The sequence below is a fragment of the Pteropus medius genome, unplaced genomic scaffold (assembly GCF_902729225.1).
Source record: "Pteropus medius unplaced genomic scaffold, Ma_sr-lr_union100, whole genome shotgun sequence".
Taxonomy (NCBI): domain Eukaryota; kingdom Metazoa; phylum Chordata; class Mammalia; order Chiroptera; family Pteropodidae; genus Pteropus; species Pteropus medius.
In genome coordinates, this window is record NW_024352787.1 from 14,006,149 (window position 1) to 14,026,986 (window position 20,838).

The 20,838-nt window shown below is 37.8% G+C and overlaps 1 protein-coding gene, 1 long non-coding RNA gene and 1 pseudogene across 2 annotated transcripts in view; 1 reads left to right on the forward strand and 2 right to left on the reverse strand.

Moving 5' to 3' along the window:
• The window catches only part of SLC26A4 (solute carrier family 26 member 4), a 40,453-nt gene extending 39,741 nt beyond the window's left edge, over nucleotides 1-712 (forward strand). The window contains exon 20 of the mRNA XM_039849538.1: nucleotides 580-712. Within this exon, the coding sequence (XP_039705472.1) occupies nucleotides 580-603 (24 nt within the window). The 3' untranslated portion in view covers nucleotides 604-712. The remainder of the gene's footprint in view (nucleotides 1-579) is intronic.
• Nucleotides 1-20,838, reverse strand: part of LOC120591818 (uncharacterized) — a 66,763-nt gene that overhangs the window by 18,096 nt on the left and 27,829 nt on the right. Inside the window, exons 2-3 of the long non-coding RNA XR_005650004.1 lie at nucleotides 19,012-19,140; nucleotides 10,999-11,108 (exon numbers count right to left, since the gene is read on the reverse strand). This is a non-coding gene — a long non-coding RNA (uncharacterized LOC120591818). The remainder of the gene's footprint in view (nucleotides 1-10,998; nucleotides 11,109-19,011; nucleotides 19,141-20,838) is intronic.
• On the reverse strand, nucleotides 2,882-3,000 carry LOC120591853 (uncharacterized; annotated as a pseudogene).

Genomic DNA, 20,838 nt, shown 5'->3' on the forward strand with positions numbered 1-20,838 from the left:
CTGTTTGTATGTCCTGTTCATTTGTTGCTTTTAGGTTTATATCCCACATATAAGTGATATCATGTGATTTTTAACTTTTTCTGTCTGACTTATTTCGCTTAGCATGGTTTATAAAAGTATTTTTGATTGCCACGTAAAAGGATCATTCATGTAGGATTCCTGTAGGTAGTGTGGCAGTATAGCAAAGTGGTTTTAAGGACATGGACTTCAGAATTAGATGGATTTGAATGTGAACCCTGATTCTACTTCTTAATGGTTGTGTAGCCTAGGGGAAATTATTTATTTTGTCTTCATGTTAGTTTCTTCATGTAAAATATAAACAACATACTTCAAAGAGTTGTGAAAATTAAAGGATGCATAAAGTAAGTGCTCAACGAATAGTGATTATTGCTTTTAAATGAATCTAATTAAAGTATGATGAGTTACAAAAATTTTAGTCTACTTTTATTATGATGATATATACCTAAATGAGTAAACATAAGCAACTGACACTATCAAAACATACTTGTGAAAAAAGATAATGTAGATTTAAGGCGAATGCAGTTGTATTAACACTTTGCTTTCCCTTTGCCTCCACAGGCTATGCGTAGACTTGCTTCCTGAAGGTGGGCTTGGGTGGTCGCTATAAGCAAGGACTGCAAGGCAAAATTTAACTACCAATGTAATTCTATGCAAGCATTTTCTGCATTGACTATTCCTATGGACTAGAAACACTCATTCTTTTTCCATTAGATTTTTTAAAATTTTTGATTTTTTAAAACCACTTATCCATTGAAAGAGAAGCACTTAAGATTGTTTCTAGGCTTTATTTATAAAATACATAGTTTACCTCTAAAATGTGCAAAATGGTGATGAGAGTTATCCAAGCGATTTAGCAATTTCTAGGATCTGCTGGTGTTATATTGCTGCACCCTGCACCCCCGTGGCAGATTTGCTGACAGTTTGCGTGGGCTCTGGGGTACCTCTGCTCAGTTGTGGTAAGTGTGATGCAACAGCCTCTGTGGGCGGGTGAGTCGGGAATGATTATCATAAAGAAAAATCTATTTCTGACTGGCCTTGATAGCCATGAGGTGCACTGATCACAGTAAGGGCACACTGAGTAGATGTTGAAACGTAATTGTTAGTGCATTTATCAATAAAAGTGTTCAAAAATCACTTTTGGTAAATACATCAAAAAAGTTTTTTAAATACGAACTTGGTTAGTACTTAATAGTGAATGTTATATGTGACTGTGTGCGTAACCAGAATTCAGAAGCAAGGAAATGGTTCACTTAAGAGCTACAGAACTAGGCCGATATATTTTAGAAACATTGATTTAGAGAAACGAAGCAATAAGATTATTGTGGTTTATAGAAATCATTTTGATATAACCATGGATCACAATTAGATCAAGTAAAGTATATGAAAGACTGTCTCTAGCTTAAAAATGCAATTTTAACTAAGTTTATAGGGATGATCGTTGAGTAGAGGTATATAAAGATACAGACAATTTAAAATCTAACACAAAAATTGTGTTATTTTGAACAAAAAATAATTTTGATATGTTTAGAAGACTGTGGTGATTAAAACAAGTTTATATTTTTCTCTAAAATTTTAGCAGTATGTAAAGTTAAGTGACCTTTTAACTGAATTCTGATCACCTTTCCAAAAAAATCTAAAAACTAAACAGCTTAAATATAATTCTATGTTTAAATCGAGTTTTTTTAGACAAAACATTCTAAATGAACTCAATAGCAAAAGAAAAAATTGGTTGGGAATACATACATTGAAAATGTATAGGTTTTTAAAAATCCATATTTTAAGCCAGAAAATATTTTATATCTTTTATTTTTACTTAAACTTTTCTGACTGCCAACAATTTTCTAGATATTATATGTAATATACAGGCTGTGGTCCTGTGAACTATTCTCATATATTTCATGCTGGAATGAATGAAATTGTACTTCATTTCTAGAGAAAAATAAACACTGAGGTCCCCAACTGAGACTATGTCTTGCGTGGTTGAGAATTATATTATACCTTTGACAGAGATATGTGAAACTGTCAAATGTGTTTGGCTATCTGAAGGCAGCAAATACCAAAGTTGCCCCTTATAATAAGACCAGAGTTTTGCAAAATCCTGCATCCATTTGCGACTATGTAAGATCACAGTCTATTTAACTTGTTTCTCAAGCACACTCTAGGAATATTGTCTCTTCTATGCATTTTTTGAATAATAAGCACACTTTTAATGCTGTATAGCCAATGAGAATTTTACTTGAAATTAAAGTTGTCTTTTGTTATGTTTTAACCTACATGATAAGAATCTAATGTTGTATGAATTTCAGTAACAAATGAAAAAATCACATCATGTACATTTGGAAATATTTGTACATATTTTTATGAAATGTAAAGTTACCTTTTAAACTACTCTGATGTATCCTCTCTAAAAAAAAAAACTATTAAATATAATAAAGAATGCTACCTTCTAAGTTTGTCATTACTCTTTTCACTCATTGGTTTGATGTATTCTTTATAATTCTACTTCCATCTTTCATATGTGCAATTTCTTTTATCATGTTATAAAGACACTTTAATATTCATTTAAGTAACTCAAACAGATTGCCTTTGGCTAATGGCAAATTATAATAAACATGCATTTTCCAAGTTAAAAAAAAAAGACTTATCAGTGAAATAAGCAATGTTACAAATATCTCAATTAAATCTTGTAATTCTTACCCAAATATTTCCAGCTTATTATGTATGATGATTTTCATTATTTTATTTATTTATTTATTTATTTATTTATTTATTTATTTAATTTTAGGCAAGGCAACCCTTAGTTGACCTCACAGATTGCAAAGACCTTGTTAGCTTACAATCCCTTATTTTTTATATTTTACGCCTACAGTACCTGGTCTTCCTAGGCGGTCTCCCATCCAAGTACTAACCAGGCCTGACCCTGCTTAGCTTCCGAGATCAGACGGAATTGGGCTTGTTCAGGGTGGCATGGCCGTAGGATTTTCATTATTTTAAGCAAACTTTTCCTGTTGGTACAACATATATATCAAAGGGATACACAACATGGTGTACTGCTTGAATAATTTTCACAAAACAAGCGCACCAGTGTAGCTAGCACCTGACCAATAAATAGAACATAACCAGCACCCCAGAAGCCCTCTCATGGACCCTCCTCTTATTTGCTCCAAAAGGTAATTACTGTCCTGACTTCTAATATTTGTTTTTTGAACTTCATATAAATAAAATTAAACAAGTTATTTTCCCTCTTGTCTTTTAAGTCTGTCTTAACATCACAATCATGAGATTTATCATGTTGCATATAACAATCACTTTTTCACTGCTGTATAGTATTCCATTGTCTGAATTTACCACCAATTTATCCATCCTACAATCTGGACATTTAAGTTGTTTCTAGTTTGGCTTTCATGAATAGTGCTGCTATGAACATTCTTGTTCATTTTTTTGGTGAACATATGCACACAATTCTGTGTAGTATATACCTGGGAGCAGAGTTGCTGAGGTCATATACGTATAATCTGTTTCAGTACATATCTAGTATCTACAACAGACTGTTTTCTAACCTTTGCACCAATTTATACTTCTGTCACATGTGAGTTAGAGTTTCAGTTTCTGCACATTTTTGTCAATAGCGGGTCTGTGTCTTTTTCATTTGAGCTGTTCTTGTAGGTGTGAAGCAATATCACACTGGTTTTAATTTGCATGTCGCTGATGACTAAAGAAGTTGAGCATTTTCTCAGATGTTCATTATCATTGCAAATCCTCTTTTGTGAATTGTCTGCACAAGTCATTTGCCTATTTTTCTTTTTGGTTAGCTGCCCTTTGAAAATTTTATTTTATTATTATTATTATATTTTTGGTTAAGCCTTTGAGCCTTGCTTTATTTTTATTTTTTTAATTAAGTTTATTGGGGTAACATGAGTTAATATAATTATATAATTTTCAAGTGTACATTATCATTTGACATCTGTATATTCTATTGTGTGTTTACAACCCAAGTCCAATTTCCTTCAACTACCATATATTTGATCCCCTTTACCCACTTCAACCTCTCCCTAAACCCTATATTTGACCTCCTTTACCCCATCTACCTCCCCCTCCTCTCCCATACCACTAGTAACTACTAGTCTATAGTCCTCTGGTAACCACTAGTCTATATTCCATGTCCATGAGTCTCTGTTTGTCCTGTTCATTTGTTGCTTTTAGGTTTATATCTCACATATAAGTGATATCATGTGATTTTCAACTTTTTCTGTCTGGCTTATTTCGCTTAGGATGATTATCTTGAGGTCCATCCACGTTGTCACAAATGGCAGTATTTCATCTCTTCTTATGGCTGAGTAATAGAACCACAGCTTCTTTAGCCAATCATCTATTGTAGGACACTTCGGTTGCTTCCATGTCCTGGGCACTATGAATAATGCTATGAACATTGATGTGCAAATATCTTTTTGGATATGGGTTTCCAAGTCTTTGGGGTAAATACCCAGTAATGGGATTGCTGGATCATATGGTAGATCAATTCTTAGTTTTTTGAGGAACCTCCATACTGTTTTCCATAGTGGCTGTACCGATTTGCAGTCCCACCAGCAGTGTATGAGGGTTCCTTTTTCTCTGCATCCTCTCCAACATTTATTATTACCTGTCCTATTGATTATAGCTATTCTAACAGGTGTGAGACGGTATCTCATTGTGGTTTTGATTTGCATTTCCCTAATAGCTACTGATGTTGAGCATCTTTTCATATATTTGTTGGCCATTTATATGTCCTCTAGGGAGAAGTGTCTGTTCAGATCCTCTGCCCATTTTTTGATTGGATCATTTGTTTTTTTGTTGTTATTGAGTTGTATGAGTTCTTTGTATATTTTGGATATTAGGCCCTTATTGGGGATGTTGCTTGTAAATATATTTTCCCATTCGGATGGTTGTCTCTTTACCTTGTTGACAGTTCCTTTTGCTGAGCAGAAGCTTTTTAGTTTGATGTAGTCGCATTCATTTATTTTGACTTTTACTTTCCTTGCTTTTGAGGTCAAATTCATAAAATCTTCTTTAAGTCCAAGGTTCTTGAGTGTATTTCCTATGTTTTCTTCTATGCATTTTATTGTTTCAGGTGTTATATTCAGGTCCTTAATCCATTTTGAGTGAATTTTGGTGTGTGGTGATAGACAATAGTCTAGTTTCATTCTTTTGCAGGTGGCTTTCCAGTTTTCCCAGTACCATTTACTGAAGAAGCTTTACTTTCTCCACTGTATGTTTTTGGCTTCTTTGCCGAAAAGTATTTGCCCATATAAACATGAGTTTACTTCTGGACCCTTGATTCTGTTCCACTGGTCAGTGTATCTGATATTCTGCCAATACCATGCAGTTTTCATTACTGTTGCTTTGTAGTATAATTTGAAGTCAGGCAGAGTGATACCTCCAGGCATGTTCTTTTTTCTCAGGATGGCTTTTGTAATTTGGGGTCTTTTGTGCTTCCATACGAATCTGATGATTTTTTGTTCTATTTCTTTAAAAAATGCCGATGAGATTTTGATGGGGATTGCATTAAATCTGTATAATACTTTAGGTAATATGGTCATTTTAACTATGTTGATTTTTCCAATCTGAGAATACAGAATATCTTTCCATTTCTTTGTATCTTCTTTGATTTCTTTTAATAGAGTCTTGTAGTTTTCATGTTTCATGTTTCATAAAATTTATTCCTAGGTATTTTATTCTTTTTGTTGCAATTGCAAAAGGAATTATTTTTTCCACTTCTTTTTTTGACACTTCATTATTAGAAAATAGGAACACTATGGATTTTTGAACATTGATTTTGTATCCAGAGACTTTACTATATTTGCTTATTGTTTCTAGTAGTGTTCTTGTGGAGTCTTTAGGGTTTTCTATATAGAGAATCATGTCATCCTCAAAGAATGACAGTTTGACTTCTTCGTTTTCTATTTGGATGCCTTTTATGTCTTTCTCTTGTCTGATTGCACTTGGTAGGACCTCCAACGTTATATTGAATAGCAGTGGTGATAGTGGACAGCCTTATCTTGTTCCTGATCTTAGAGGGAAAGTTTTTAGTTTTTCACCATTAAGAATAATGTTGGCTGAGGGTTTGTCATAGATGGCCTTTATCTTGTTAATGTATTTTCTTTCTATACCGATTTTGTTAAGTATTTTGATCATTAATGGATGCTATATTTTGTCAAAGGCTTTTTCTGCATCTATTGATATGATCATATGATTCTTATTTTTTAATTTGTTTATGTAGTGTATCACATTAATTGATTTGTGTGTGTTGAACCATCCCTGTGCCCCTGGGAGGAAACTCACTTGATTGTGGTGTATAATCTTTTTAATCCGTTGCTGTATTTAGTTTACTAGTATTTATTTAGGATTTTTGCATCTGTGTTCATGAGAGATATTGGTCTGTAGTTTTCCTTTTTCGTGTTATCTTTACCAGGTTTTGGTATCAGGGTAATATTGGCCTCATAAAATGAGTTCGGGAAGTATTGCCTCCTTTCTGATTTATTGGAAGAGTTTGAGGAGAATAGGTATTACATTTTCTTTGAATGTTTGGTAGAATTCACTGGTGAAGCTATCTGGTCCTGGACTTTTATTTTTTGGTAGTTTTTTGATGATTGTTTCAATTTCCATACTGCTGATTGGTCTATTTCGATTTTTCAGTTCTTTTTGATTCATTCTAGGAAGGTTGTATTTTTCTATGCACTGGTCCATTTCTCCTAGGTTATTAAATTTGGTGTTATATACTTTTTCATAGTATTCTTGTGTGATCCTTTGTATTTCTGTGATGTCAGTAGTAATCTCCCCTCTTTCATCCCTGATTTTGTTTATTGGTGTCTTTTCTCTTTTTTCTTTAGTGAGTCTAGCCAGGGGTTTGTCAATTTTATTAACCTTCTCAAAGAACCAGCTCTTTGTTGTATTTATTTTTCCTATTTCTTTTTTTGTTTTCAAATTCATTTATTTCTGCTCTAATTTTGATTATTTCTTTCCTTCTGCTGACTTTTGGCCCCAGTTGTTCTTCCTTTTCTAGTTTTTTAACTAGAAGCGTTAGTTTATTTGGGCACATTCTTATTTTTGAGGGTAGGCATGTAATGATATGAACTTTCCTCTTCTGACCGCTTTTGCCTTGTCTCAAAAGTTTTGATATGTTGTACTATCATTATCATTTGTTTCTATGTATCTCTTAATCTTCTTATTTCTTCTCTGACCCAGTTATTCTTCAGTAGCATGTTGTTTAATCTCCATGTATTTGTGGTTCTTCTTGATTTCTTTCTGCAGTTGATCTCTAGCTTCAAAGCATTAGATTAGAGAATATGGTTGGCATGATTTCAACCCTCTTATATTTGTTGAGGGTATCACTGTGTCTCAGTATGTGGTCAATCTTGAGAATGTTCCATGTGCACGAGAGAAGAATGTATAAGCATCTGTTTTGGGATGGGAAGCTATGTATATGTCAATTATATCCAGTTGGTCTAATGTGTCATTTAAAGATGTTATTTCCTTATTGATTTTCTGTTTGGATGATCTGTCCATATCTGACAGTGGGGTATTTAGGTCCCCTACTATGATAATGTTTTGGTCTGTTTCTCCCTTTAGTTCTGTTAGTAATTGCTTTACATATCTCAGGGCTCCTTGATTGCAAACATAGATATTAATAAGTGTTATGTCTTCTTGGCACATGATTCCCTTTATCATTATGAAGTGTCCCTCAGTATCTTTCTTTACCTTTTTTATTTTGAAGTCTAGTTTGTCCGATATTAGTACCACTACTCCCGCTTTTCTCTGAATGTTGTTTGCTTGAAATATCATTTTCCACCCTTTCACTTTGAGTCTATATTTGTCTTTGGAGCTGAGATGTGTCTCCTGAAGGCAGCATATGGTTGAGTTTTGTTTTTTGATCCCTTCTGCAACTCTGCACCTTTTTATTGGTGAGTTCAATCCATTTACATTTAGGGTGATTATTGAAATATGAGGTCTTCTTATAGCCATTTTATCTTTTGTTTTCTGGTAGCTCGGTGTTTCCATTGCTTCCTTGTCCTTGTGTTTCTGATTTCTTTATTTTGTTTCATGTTATATACAATGGTTCTGAATCTTTGGCGTGTGGTTACCATTATGAATATCTAAAGGATTGTTATATATATACAGTTGTCCATTTTCTTCTGCCAATGCCTTATCTCCATTCTCCTTTGCAAATCTGGATCTTTGAATCCTCCCTTTTCAGTCATTGTTATCTCGATTTGTTCCTATGTATGCTGAACGTTCATTACTATCTTGTTATAACAATTCTCTTATTATTTAAGCTTATAATGCCCTGTTCTTAGTAAGGGCTGCACTCCTTTGCTTCTATTTGCCTGATAGTCACTTTATTTCTAATTATGTATTTTTTTTTTTTTGTCATTTTGCTTTAGGTGAACTGACCCCTTTCAGTATTTCCTGTAGTGCAGGCCTCGTAGTGAAGAATTCCCTCATAATGGAGAATTGTGTCTGGAAAAGTCTTAATTTCTCCTTCATATCTAAAGGAGAGCTTAGCTGGACACATTATTCTTGGCTGTAGTTCCTTTCACTTAATAGTTTAAATATCTGATTCCATTCCTTTCTGGCTTGCAAGGTTTGCGCTGAGAAGTCTGAGGATAATCTAATGGGTTTACCTTTATAAGTTACTGTTTTTTTTCTCCCTGGCTGCCTTGAGAATTCTGTCTTTGTTGTTGATTTTTGATAATTTTAATACAATATGTCTTCATGAGGCCTTTTTGGGTTGAGATAATTGGGTGTTCTGTTGACTTATTGAATTCCAAGCTCCTGCTCATTCCTTAGGTTTGGGAAATTCTCATCCACTATTTGTCTGAAAATGCTTTCTAGTCCTGCTCCTTTTCCTCGCCTTCGATAATGCCTATTATTCTTATGTTTCCTCTCCTGATGGTATCAGCTAGTTCTTGTTTTTCTCTTTCATTATTTTTCATTCTTTGGTTTCTGTCTTCTTCCTTCTGATGCATTTCTAGATTTCTGTCTCAATATCATTGATCCTTTCCTCCATTTGGTCAACTCTATTTCCCAAGCTTGCTATTTCATTTTTCAACTCTTCCAGTGTGTTTATCTCCAGAAGTTCTATTTGGTTCTTTTTGAGGGTTTCAATCTCCTTGCTCTGCTCATCTATTTGTTTTTTCAGTTCCTGAAATTGTTGATTTGAGTTGTTTGAGTTTTTTCAGAAGTACCATCCTAAATTTACTGTCATATAAGCCGCATATTTCTATGTCTGTAAGGTTATTTTCTGGAGATTTTTCTCTTTCTTTCTGAGCTGCCTTGTCACTTTGGTTGTTCAGAGTGTTTAATGGACTATTTGTCCGCCTGGGCATTAATGGAAGTGTATTCTGCTGTTTTTCCAGAAATAAGATTTATTATATAAAGGTCTCTCTTTAGCCTGTTGCAAAGAAGGCAATTCTCTTTTGGTTTCCAGTAAGTGGCCTCTATGCCTCTTGAATCCCTGCTTTATATAAACTCTTAATAACGCTTTTTAAATTTTCTCGTAGATATTTAATCATGCTCGCTACCCTCAGTTTCAGTCCCTGTCAGTGTCAGTGACAGTTTCGGCAGTGTTTGCTCAGATTCCCCTGGTGCTCCACGGTGACTGGTCTTGGAGGGTATGGGAGGAGGGACTCTCTGCGTTGGGGGTTGGGGGCTGCAGCTCAGCCTCAATTTTGCAACCGCGGCCAGCAAAAATCAGCTGTTGTTCCTCTACGGTCCCGTCCCTCTTCTCTGCTTTCTGTGCTGATGCTGGGCTCTGCAGCCAGCTGGTCATGGGGAGCTTACAGCTATATGTTCAGGGAACTTGCCACACGAACTCACTGTTCCTTCTCCTCTCTTTCTCCTCCTGCAGGGAGCTTCGGTGGCTGCGAGAGGTATCTTCTTTATTTCTGCCAGTCCACCACCCAACATCCAGGGTTCTGACCTGTGGTAGCTCTTATGCACAGATCCCATGCTCAGATGTGCTGGTGTGCAGTTTCTGTGTTTTTCGTTGAGTTGTAGATGTTCAGCTTATTGTTGTTTCAAGGGGAGAGATCTGGGGACGTCTCTCACTCTGCCATGTTTCCAAGATCCTCTGCCTTTTTCTAATTGCCTTGTAAGAGTTTATATAATAAGGATATAAATCCTCTGTTAGAAATATTTATTGTAAACATTCTCTTCTGTGGATTGCCTTTTCACTCTTAATCATGTCTTCTGACGAAGTTCTTATTTTAATGTAGTTCAATTTATCATTTTTCTTTTAATGGTTAGCCTATTTTTTCTTGGTATCTAGTTTAAGAAATCTTTGCCTTCCTAAGATAATGAAGATATTTTTCTATGTTTTCATCTGAAATTTTCTTGCCTCTCCCATTTGGATACACATTATATCTGGAGTCGGTTTTTGTGTATGATGTGAGGTAAGGAGTGAAGATACATTTTTTGTTCAAAAATAGATAATCTGTTGACTTAGCAACTTTCAATAAAAACACCATCCTTTCTACTTCAATGCAGTGTCACTTTTATCATAGATAAACTGACTATACATGTTTATACTGTTTTTAGATTCTCTACTCTGTTCCATTGCCCTATTTGTCTGTCTTTGTACCAATACTTTACTGTCTTGATTACTATAGATTTTTAGTAGCTCTCGATATCAGGAAGTATAATTCCTCCAGTTTATTCTTTTCTTACTATATTTATATTTAGCCTTCTGCATTTTCACATACATATCAATTTCTATCAAATATTGTTCTTAACATATTTTCTAGAATTAGCAAAATTTTCATCAGTGCTCGTGACACTCAAAAAATTAAAATAATATTTTACATTAAATAATAGATGTTGAAACCCACAAAAATTAATCATGGTTATGTTTTATTAGATGATGCACAATAGAAAAGTAACTTGAGTTTTGTGTTTAAGTTAGAGAGAAATACAAATTTCAGCTTATGTGCTTCATAAACTTACATGGTAGGCCTGAGTTGAGGTCAAGTGTAGAATTGGAACTGAGATGTGTCCAGGCAGTGCCACTGATTGCAGAGTCTCAAAAGAAGTCTGTTTAATCACTGAGGAACCTACTGGGTGAGAGACAATTCTAAAACAAGAAAGAGTCAGCTTAAAGGGCTAACCCAATAACAAGGTTTAGTTATTGGTGGACGATGGTGATTGAGGGTGATATAGTGCCTGCCATTCTGAAGTATGTTCTAGAGCCGGATTCATGAACTCATGTTTGGGTCCTATGAAGAAAAGAAACTCCAAATATGTAATCCAGAAGAGCTATTTTACTGAGATCTCTGTAAAAGGATGGGGCATATGCAATGTTCTTGGCAACAACTATAACAATATAACTGCAAAGGTATGGAGGCATCCTGCCCTGGTCTCCAGGTCTACAGCTCTGGAGACACCTCAGTTCCTAATGATAGTGCCCTGCAAGAGTGCATGGAGGAGAGCAGTACTTGGTAGGACGGCGTTGCTCATGAATACATGTGAGGCACTCTGTGGGACTTTCAGAAATATTTGAGGGGTCTTCTAGCTAGAACTTAGATCTTTGTGAGCAAATGAGATGAGAGTCAATAAATTAGGGCTATTTTCCATTGCATCAGGTTGGGTTCCTGAAGAAAGTTTGATTTCATTTAGAATAGAGAGAGGGAGGGAAAAAATGGCGTAGATAATAGAGGCTTTGTTCATCCCTCTGGTGTCCAAATCAAAGTTGTGACAGAAATCAGGAGCAGCAGCAAGGAAAAATTGCCTGAGATTAAAAAGCCATACAAGTAGGGAGAAATACAAGAAATCACCCTGCAACGGCAGAAGGCAGGATGGGACTGAGTGAGTCTGAGGCTGCAGCAGCGGCAGAAGCCTCTTAAGGAGGTCGCCTCCACGAGCGGGTTTTTGCAGTGATGGACCTGCTTGCTCTGAGCACCAGTGCTGATTAGGCTGCGCGCAGGGGGCACCAGGGACTTACAGGGAGACATTGTCGGAGTGAGGGCCCAGACGAGACTTGCTGGGTACAGAAGTCCAGGCGGTATCCATTGTTCCCTGTTGAGCCCTCCTCCACTACCAGTGTGCTGGACACAGCGCCACCATAGCTGTGACGTCATCAAACTGGATAACAGAGGTCGCTCTGGCCAGAGGATTTCCTGAAACCCCACCTCCTCTAACTTGCAGCCTCACCTAAGCCACATCCAGTTGTATCCTCAGTGAGTCAGGTGCTCCTTGCTGAGACTCACACTGGAGGCAGCCTCAGTTTCTGGCGTGGCCTTTTGAGGCAACTATAAGCACAGCATCTGTGGATTGCTTGCTGAATCTTTACAGATGGTCGCAGAGGAGCAGAGGCTTGGGCTAAATTTGGCCTGCAGCTGAACCCCTCTCAGGACTATGCCACTGGACACCTACTTCACAAATCCACACTAATAAGACCGGGAGACTTAGGAGCTTTGCTTAGTACATAGAAACAGACACTAAAAGACAGCCAAAATGGGAAGACAAAGAAGAAGAAACCATATAAGAGAACAGAACAGAGATCCAGATATCATGGAGTCAAGTAATCTAACAGATGCAGAGTTCAAAACACTGGTTATAAAGATGCTCAATAAACTTTTGGGAAGTGTAGATAAATTCAGTGAGAACTTCAACAAATAGATTTTAAAAAAAAACATAAAAATGGAAATGGAAATTATAAAACAAAACCAGTTTGAAATGAAGAACACATTATCTGAGATGAGAAGTATATTAAATGGAATAAACAAAGGAACAAACAAAGTGAATAAAGAAGAGGATCAAATGCCCCATCTAGAGGACAGGAAAGCCAATCAGGATTCTCAATCAGAAAGGCAAGAAAAAAGATGCCAAGACTATAAAAATAATTTAAGGAGGATATGGGACACTATCAAGGCTCCAAATATTTGTCTGATCGGCATAACAGAAGAAAATCAAAATTTTCTTTGAACAGCTGTTTGAAGAAATAATGATTGAAAACGTCTCTAACCTGGTGAAGGAAATGGACATAAAACCCTAGGAAGCTCTGAGAATCCCCCAAATCAGGGATCCAAAGAGGCCCACACCAAGACACATCATAATTAAAATGCCAAAGGTTAAATACAAAGAAAGAATATTAAAAGCAGCAAGAGAAAAACAGATAATTACCTATAAGAGAACACCCATAAGACTGGAAGCTGATTTCTCAAAAGAAACTATGCAAGACAGAAGGATATGGCAAAAAATATTTGACAGGATGAAGACCCAGGATATACAACCAAGCTGTCATTTAGAGTTGAAGGACAAATAAAGAGCTTCCCAGACTAAAATAAACTAAAGGAATTTATCACCACCAAGCCAGTATTACAGGAAATGTTGGAGGGACTTCTTTAAGAAGAAAAAACATGTTATCAAAAACAGGAATAAAGATTGGTAACAACTACATTCCTATCAATAAGTACCTTAAATGGAAAAGAATTAAGTGCTCCAACCAAAAGATAGAGTGGCTGAAAGGATAAGAAAACAAGACCTCTACATATGAAAAGGAAGGAGATGGAAAAAGATATTGCTTTGATGGACCTAGAAAGTATTTAAGTCAGACAGAGAAAGATAAGCAGTATATGATTTCACTTATATGTGGATCTAAGGGATAAAAAGAACAAACTAATCAAAAACAGACTCACAAAATATAGTGGACAATTTGGTGACAGACAAAGGGGAGGGGGTTTGGGGGGCTGGGAGAATGAGGTGAAGGGCTAAAGAAGTACAAATTAGTAGCTGATGGATGGTCACGGGGATGGGGAGCATGGCATAGGGAATGCATTTAGTATTAATACACTGCCTAGGTGGAGGGTTAGGGGAGGGAGGGTGCAATTGGGGAGATCATTTTATGAACTATATAGATGTTTAACCAATGTACTGTATACTTGAAACTAAATAAAAAATAATTAGAACGGAAAGCATCCATCAAGCTAACAATACAACAATGTAACAAATGCTATATTAATTACAGGAACTTCAGTTCCATAAAACAAAACAAAACAAAACACACACACACACATAATGAGAAATAGCCAGAAAGAATGAAAGAGAGAGAAAAATAAAAATAATGAGGAAGGAAGGAAAAGAGAGTCAAAGGGAAGAAGCAGAAAAACAAACAAAGGTGAAAAAAAAAAACACCTCACTGATGGCATTAGAGAAGGGAGAGTTATAAGAAAGGGTGGATTAATGAAGAAAGAGAAAAAAGTTAGGTTAAAATAAAAGGATGAATAGAAGAGAGAAGAAATCTAAAAGAAGTAGAAAGGAATGCTGAGAAGATTTCATAGTGGGTAAAGAAAATTCAAATAGAGTATTAATTTCAATACAATCATATCATTTAAGAACTCAGAGAATTTAGTAATATTTCCTCTCCCACACACTATACTATCTCTTGATTCTTGGTCCCCCTTACCTGGTTCTATTTTCTTCCCCCATAATAGTTATCATGTTCTAGAATGTTCTTTAATTCACTAATTATTTTCTCTCCCCGCCTCCTCCCCAATGCTAGCATGCAAGCTTCACTACGGCAGGGTTCTTTTACTCTTGGACTTATCCTAAGAAGAGTGAAGAGTACCAGACACACAGTAGGTACTTAATAAATATTGTTGAAGGACTGAATGTTGATTAAAGGCCACCCTGGTTTGAGAATGGCAGTTATCTCAGCGTATAAAACTTTCAGAGTTTCTTGGGCTTTTCAGGCCAATACTCATTTTGAATCTGCTGGCTGAGGTAGCCCGCTTTATCCTTTTCTTCAGGAATATCTTTGGGCCTTGAGGCAGAGGAACTGATTTTGCACAGGATCTTCTAGCTTAAAGACCATCTCCAATGCACTATTCTATATTTTAGATCAAGTACTCCAGTATTGAGTTCCTCCCCCTTAAAAAAAAAACCACTTCGGATTTTGAAATAATTACCAATTCATGGGAATTTGCAAAGAACTATACGGCAAGGTTCCCACGCCCCCTTCACCCAGCCTCCCCCAATGCTAACATCTGGTGTAACTACAGTACAACATAAAACCCTGGAAATTAGCACTGGCACAAACCATAGAACTTATTCACATTTTACCAGTTACACATACACTCATTTGTGTGTGTGTGTAGCTCTATGCAATTTTATTCAGAGTATAGCTTCATGTAAACACCACCATAATCAAGATGCTTAACTGTACCATCGGCGCAAGACTCCTTCTGAGGGCCCCTTTTAAAAAGCACTGCAAGTGTAGATATAGCTCTCCACATCACACCACCCCAGACTTGTAGCTGAAGAGGGACATTCTGAATTGAAAGAGCATCTCTCATAATGTACTTCCTATGGCCAGGATAAGTTGAGCACCTAATATTTTATTTTAGAATGTTTGCAATTTTCTCCATTTTTATTCATTACTATCCCGGTTATAGGGGGTCTAGGCCATACAGGTCACCCTTTAGATGTAAAAGAATGGTACAAGTCCTTAACCAACCAGCTCTGCAAGTTGGCAGATACTTCAAGAGAGAGACTAGGTGTGGCTGTTGTCTCAGTTCAGGCTGCTATAACACATTACCACAGATCATGTAGCTGAGACATTTATTTCTCACAGTTCTGGAGGTTAGAAGTCTGAGATCAGTGTGCCCCATGGTCAGGTTCTTGGTGAGTGCTTTCTTCCTGGTTTACAGAGGGTTGTGTTCTTGTTCTTCTTATAAGAGCACTTAATCTCATCCTGAAAGCTCCATTCTCTTGAACTGATCACCTCCCAAAAGGCCCCGAAGACCACAACTTTGGGATTATGGTTTCAACACATAGATTTGGGGGGGACAGATTGGGTTCGCTGCCACTCTCTTCAAGGCACCTGTGAACTAGGTGGCATTGCTATCTATACACTTGAGGACGAGCTCTGATCTCTGCAAATTGATCAAATTAGTCAACCCTACCCTTTCCAGGTGAATTCACTTTCCAGCTCATCAATTTGTGGTGAATCTAGCACATCAGGATCCTTTAACCCAGGAGTCCCCAACCCCAAGACCGCAGACCGGTACTGGTCCATGGCCTGTTAGGAACTGGGCTGCACAGCAGGAGGTGGGCAGCGGGCAAGTGGGCGAAGCATCATTTGTATTTGCAGCCGCTCCCCAGCGCTAGCATCGCCGCCTCAGCTCCGCTTCGGATCATCTAGCATTAGGTTCTCATAGGAACACTTGTCCCTGGTGCCAAAAAGATTGAGGACTGCTGCTTTAATCCATTCTCCCAAGCCTACGTCACGTACAAAAGGAGGCCTGGGCATCCTTCTATACTCTGACACGGAGACTTTTTTGGGTGAATAAGAGATGTCTGGACCATTTGAACTTACCTGTGAGCTTATGAGCTTTCTCTAGGAAGTTCTCAATTCAGTGGGAAAGGGAAGTGGTGAGAAATGAAGCCAGGAGATGAAATGGAGCCAGATTATGTGGGACCTTGTATACCACAGTATACAAGGTGTTGTAAGAGACGCCTGTGGTCCTAGCAGGATGTCTGATACTTGGAGCAACAAGAACAATGGAAGCAAACGTGGACTTGCACACAAGGACACATTGCAGGGAGGGCGCATACGCCTGACTGATTCTGAGACTTCTTGCTCTAGGGACTAGAAAAAGATACATAAGAGGATAAGAAAAAGATACTTGAGAGGAAATAGCTGAGAACACGGAGGTGGCTTTGAGGCTGAATCTGGGAGTTGGCTGTAGCTTGTATCTACTAACCTGATAGTACCTATTACTAAATTACAAAGCTAGCATTGTTGTGAAACTTAATAAAAGGCCACGGAGACGGGGGTTGGGGATGCTAGTATTGCCAATCCTCCTCTCCCTTATCCATGTAAGTTAAACGTTTCCAGACTCCGACTCTTCTTCCAAACCATCTTCGCAGCAAGTGGCGCCCAACGTGGGGCATGAAGAAGAGGGTGCAGAACTATGCTGGAAACCGAAGGGGTAAGTCTGCTCACAGGTAAGCGATACCTTCGGCATAATTTTATCATGGGGAATTCTCCGTCAAATGTGGAGGCCCAGTACATTAAGTTATTGCAACATTTATTGTTGTCTTCAGGAATAAAAGTGAAGAAACGTCAATTTCATGAATTGTTTTTGCATGTAGGTAGGCATTGCTACTGGTTCAAGCCAGAAGGAAATCCCAATTAAATGCTAAAGTGTGGAAACAAGTTATGAGAGCTTTGCAGAGAGCTCATCAACGAGGGGATCCCATCCCTGTTTCTGTTTGGTACTTATGCACTTTAATTTCTCAGTCTTTACATCCTCTGCAATCTGACTCTGAGGGCGCTGCAACTGACTTTGCAATACGCCAGGGAGGAATGGCCAATCGAGGATATGAATCTGATGGGTTTGTTGCCAAACAGCCCATGCCTCCGTTCTCTCGGCCTGGGTCGAAAGAACTTGCTTATCAAAATCCTATAGGAATAGTGTCTGAAAATGAGCAAGAGGAATCTACTGAGTCTTCATCTGAAGAGGAATGCGTAGACCACATTCCTCCTAGTGAAGGGCCATATCAGGTTCTTTTGGCCCAAGTAAAGGCAATAGATCAAAAGGTGAAGCAACTGCAATTGGGGCAAATTGGAGGATATTCTCAAGAACCTAGAAAGCCTTCTATCACCTGTGCATACTCTATATGGGGCTGAGCTGTTTCATTTACTTTTCCTCTCCCTCTTCAGTTATCACATGAGTTGACTAGGGAAATAATAGATGAAGAAAGTAATTGAGAAAATTTTCCTAGACGGACAGCTACTCCTTAGCTGATGGGGTACCCTGTAGTGAGACAGGCGTTTCCCCCAGATGCTCAATATCCTCAGGGGGGTATCAATGTGCGCTATACTCCATTGGAACATAAATTCTTGAGAATACTTAGAGAATCTATCAATCAATATGGTATACAGTCCACTTATGTGACAGGTCTTTTTAGTAGTATAGCCACAGAACAACAATTGTTAGTGCTAGATTGGGAGACTATAATAAAAACTGTGTTAGAGCCAGGTCCTTATTTGCAAATGAAAACATGGTGGAGAGAGGAAGCCCAACAGGTGGCTCATAGAAACGCTGAGCGAAATCCTCCAGGAGCTGCTCTCTCCTCCAACAGTGGAGGCTCAAGCACTTCCAAGCTCCAGTTAAAAAAATCCACCATGATCACAACTGTGGAACCTCAGGTCACCCTCGACATGGCAAGAAGGGAAAACTAAATTTTTTTCTAGATACTAGAGCTACCTACTCTGTCCTGACCCATCCCACAGGCCTCTCTCCAATGCTAACTACATGGTGACAGGAATAAAAAGTCAGCCCTCAAGGCAAACAGAAAGGGCTCTACCAAGTTTTGTTAAGTTCCCAACTACTGTCAAATTACAAGGAATCAACAATTAGGTACATTTATCTTAAATTAACCAAGTTTCTTATGAGTCCTCACAGGTTCCTTCAGAAAATAAACCAGAAAGTACAACCTGTTCCTGTGAACCCATAGAAGATCTTAAGCTCTTGTTCCGGAAACTAGATAAGTCCACGTGTCCCAGGAAATCAGGAACTTTTGTGTACCTTGAATTAACAAACTATCATGAGAAAGTAACTTCGTTATCAATTACCTCTACTATTAATTTTGACTTGTCTTTTCTATATTTTTGCTAAGTTTATATCTTCTAGGTTGCGAGGCTTCCTACCACTTCTACATGCTGGAATGACCTCACATCGTCTGCCTCTGGGGGCCTTCGAATAGGCTTTCAGAGATTTTTATTCCCAGTAGGCAGGGACTATAGCCCTATCTCAGCTTTGAACAAGTTACAGAAGAGAGACCTTCCTCCCTCAACATCCCTTTAAGATTAAGGGAATAAAATCTCTGACGGAAAATAATGTAGGGAAGAGGCAGAAAAATTAAGATGTTAGTTAGGTCACTTGTTTTTGTTAAGTATGGAGGGATTTAAAAATGTTACAGAACCTGTGGATGACGCCTCTCCACCTGATTTACCATGGTGTGCTACTCCGAAGGTTCAGACGCTTGAACATTGGGTTCAGTGGACTCAGTGTTGAGCTGAATAGGCTTGGGTTTTGGTTAATACTTCCTATGGAAGAGTCATTGGTTGGAGTCCTTCTGGCTCTGCCCGAGCAAAAAGAGAAAGTGTAAATTTGCGGTGGCACTGAAAGGTAGAGAATGGTTCAGTAAGCATTTCATCAGATGGAACTTGCAATAACAGAGTCATCTGGCATAATGGAGGGTTTTCCCCTCCATCTCCCCAACTACCCCATCAAGGGCTATGGAATCATATATGGAAGTTAGGGGCTGCTTTATTTCCCATGCATGCCTGGAAGGGTTCCATAAAGCAATCTGGGAATTCTTCTCATATCACCTTTCATCAAAATGTTACTCATTTTGCTGGAGTGGAATGAAACTTTAGGTTATATTTCATGTGAAAACTGTTCCTTTTATACTTGTATTAACTCTTCTATTCCTTTTAACAAATCATATGAAAGCTTATATATTCTTAGAGCTAGAACTGGAGTATGGATGCCGGTTAAATTGTCTCAACCCTGGCAGGACTCCCCTGCCACTATGATATTGCAGCAACTGATGGACCATGTTAAAAGAAGAGCTAAAAGATTCCTTGGCATGTTGATTGCTGCTATTGTGGGTATCATCGCTGTTACTGCTGCTGCTGCTGTGGCTGGAGTGGCTCTGCATCAATCTGTACAGACTGCTGAATATGTTAGAAACTGGCATCGGGATGCTGAACAATTATGGACTTCTCAAAGACAAATTGACTCTGTATTGCAGAGTCAAGTGGCAGATTTATAGCAAGCAGTTATATTGTTAGGAGATCAAATTGTTAGTTTGCAGAAACGGGTGCAACTTAAATGTGATTGGAATACAACTTCCTTTTTTATAACTCCTGTACCATATAATGAAAGTATGTTTGAATGGGATAAAGTAAGACAGCATATTTTGGGGTATGGTAATGCTTCAAGTTTAATTACAGACTTAAAAACACATATTGCTGACACTTTTCAAAAACAGCTTCCTGAATTACAGGGGATAGCAGTGCTACAAAGCATGGTTGTGGTATTAAAGATTTAAATCCTATTCTAAAAATTCATGGGTTAATAAGTTCATTTTTGCTTCTTGGATAGTAATTTGTTTGTTACTTGTTCTTCTTTGTCTAGTCTGGAAGAGATTCTTAAGAAGCCAAGGATTAAGAAAGACTCAGGCCGCTGTGTTCTCAGTAATGTTGAATAAAATTCAGCAAAAAGAAAAGGGGGATATGTTGTAAGAGACGCCTGAGGTCCTGGCAGGATGTCTGGTGCTTGGAGCAACAAGAACAATGGAAGCAAATGTGGACTTGCACACAAGGACACATTGCAGGGAGGGCGCATACGCCTGACCGATTCTGAGACTTCTTGCTCTAGGGACTAGAAAAAAAAAAAACATAAGAGGATAAGAAAAAGATACTTGAGAGGAAATAGCTGAGAACACGGAGGTGGCTTTGAGGCTGAATCTGGGAGTTGGCTGTAGCTTGTATCTACTAACCTAATAGTACCTATTACTAAATTACAAAGCTAGCATTGTTGTGAAACTTAATAAAAGGCCACGGAGACGGGGGTTGGGGATGCTAGCATTGCCAATCCTCCTCTTCCTCTCTTATCCTTGTAAGTTAAACATTTCCAGACTCTGACTCTTCTTCCAAACCGTCTCCGCAACAAGGATTTTACCCTCTACTCTGGTAGGAGACAAGGGCAGAATTGCTGGGTTACATTACCTAGCTAATCCAGTCAAATGACCTGGATACCTAGAAATAAATTC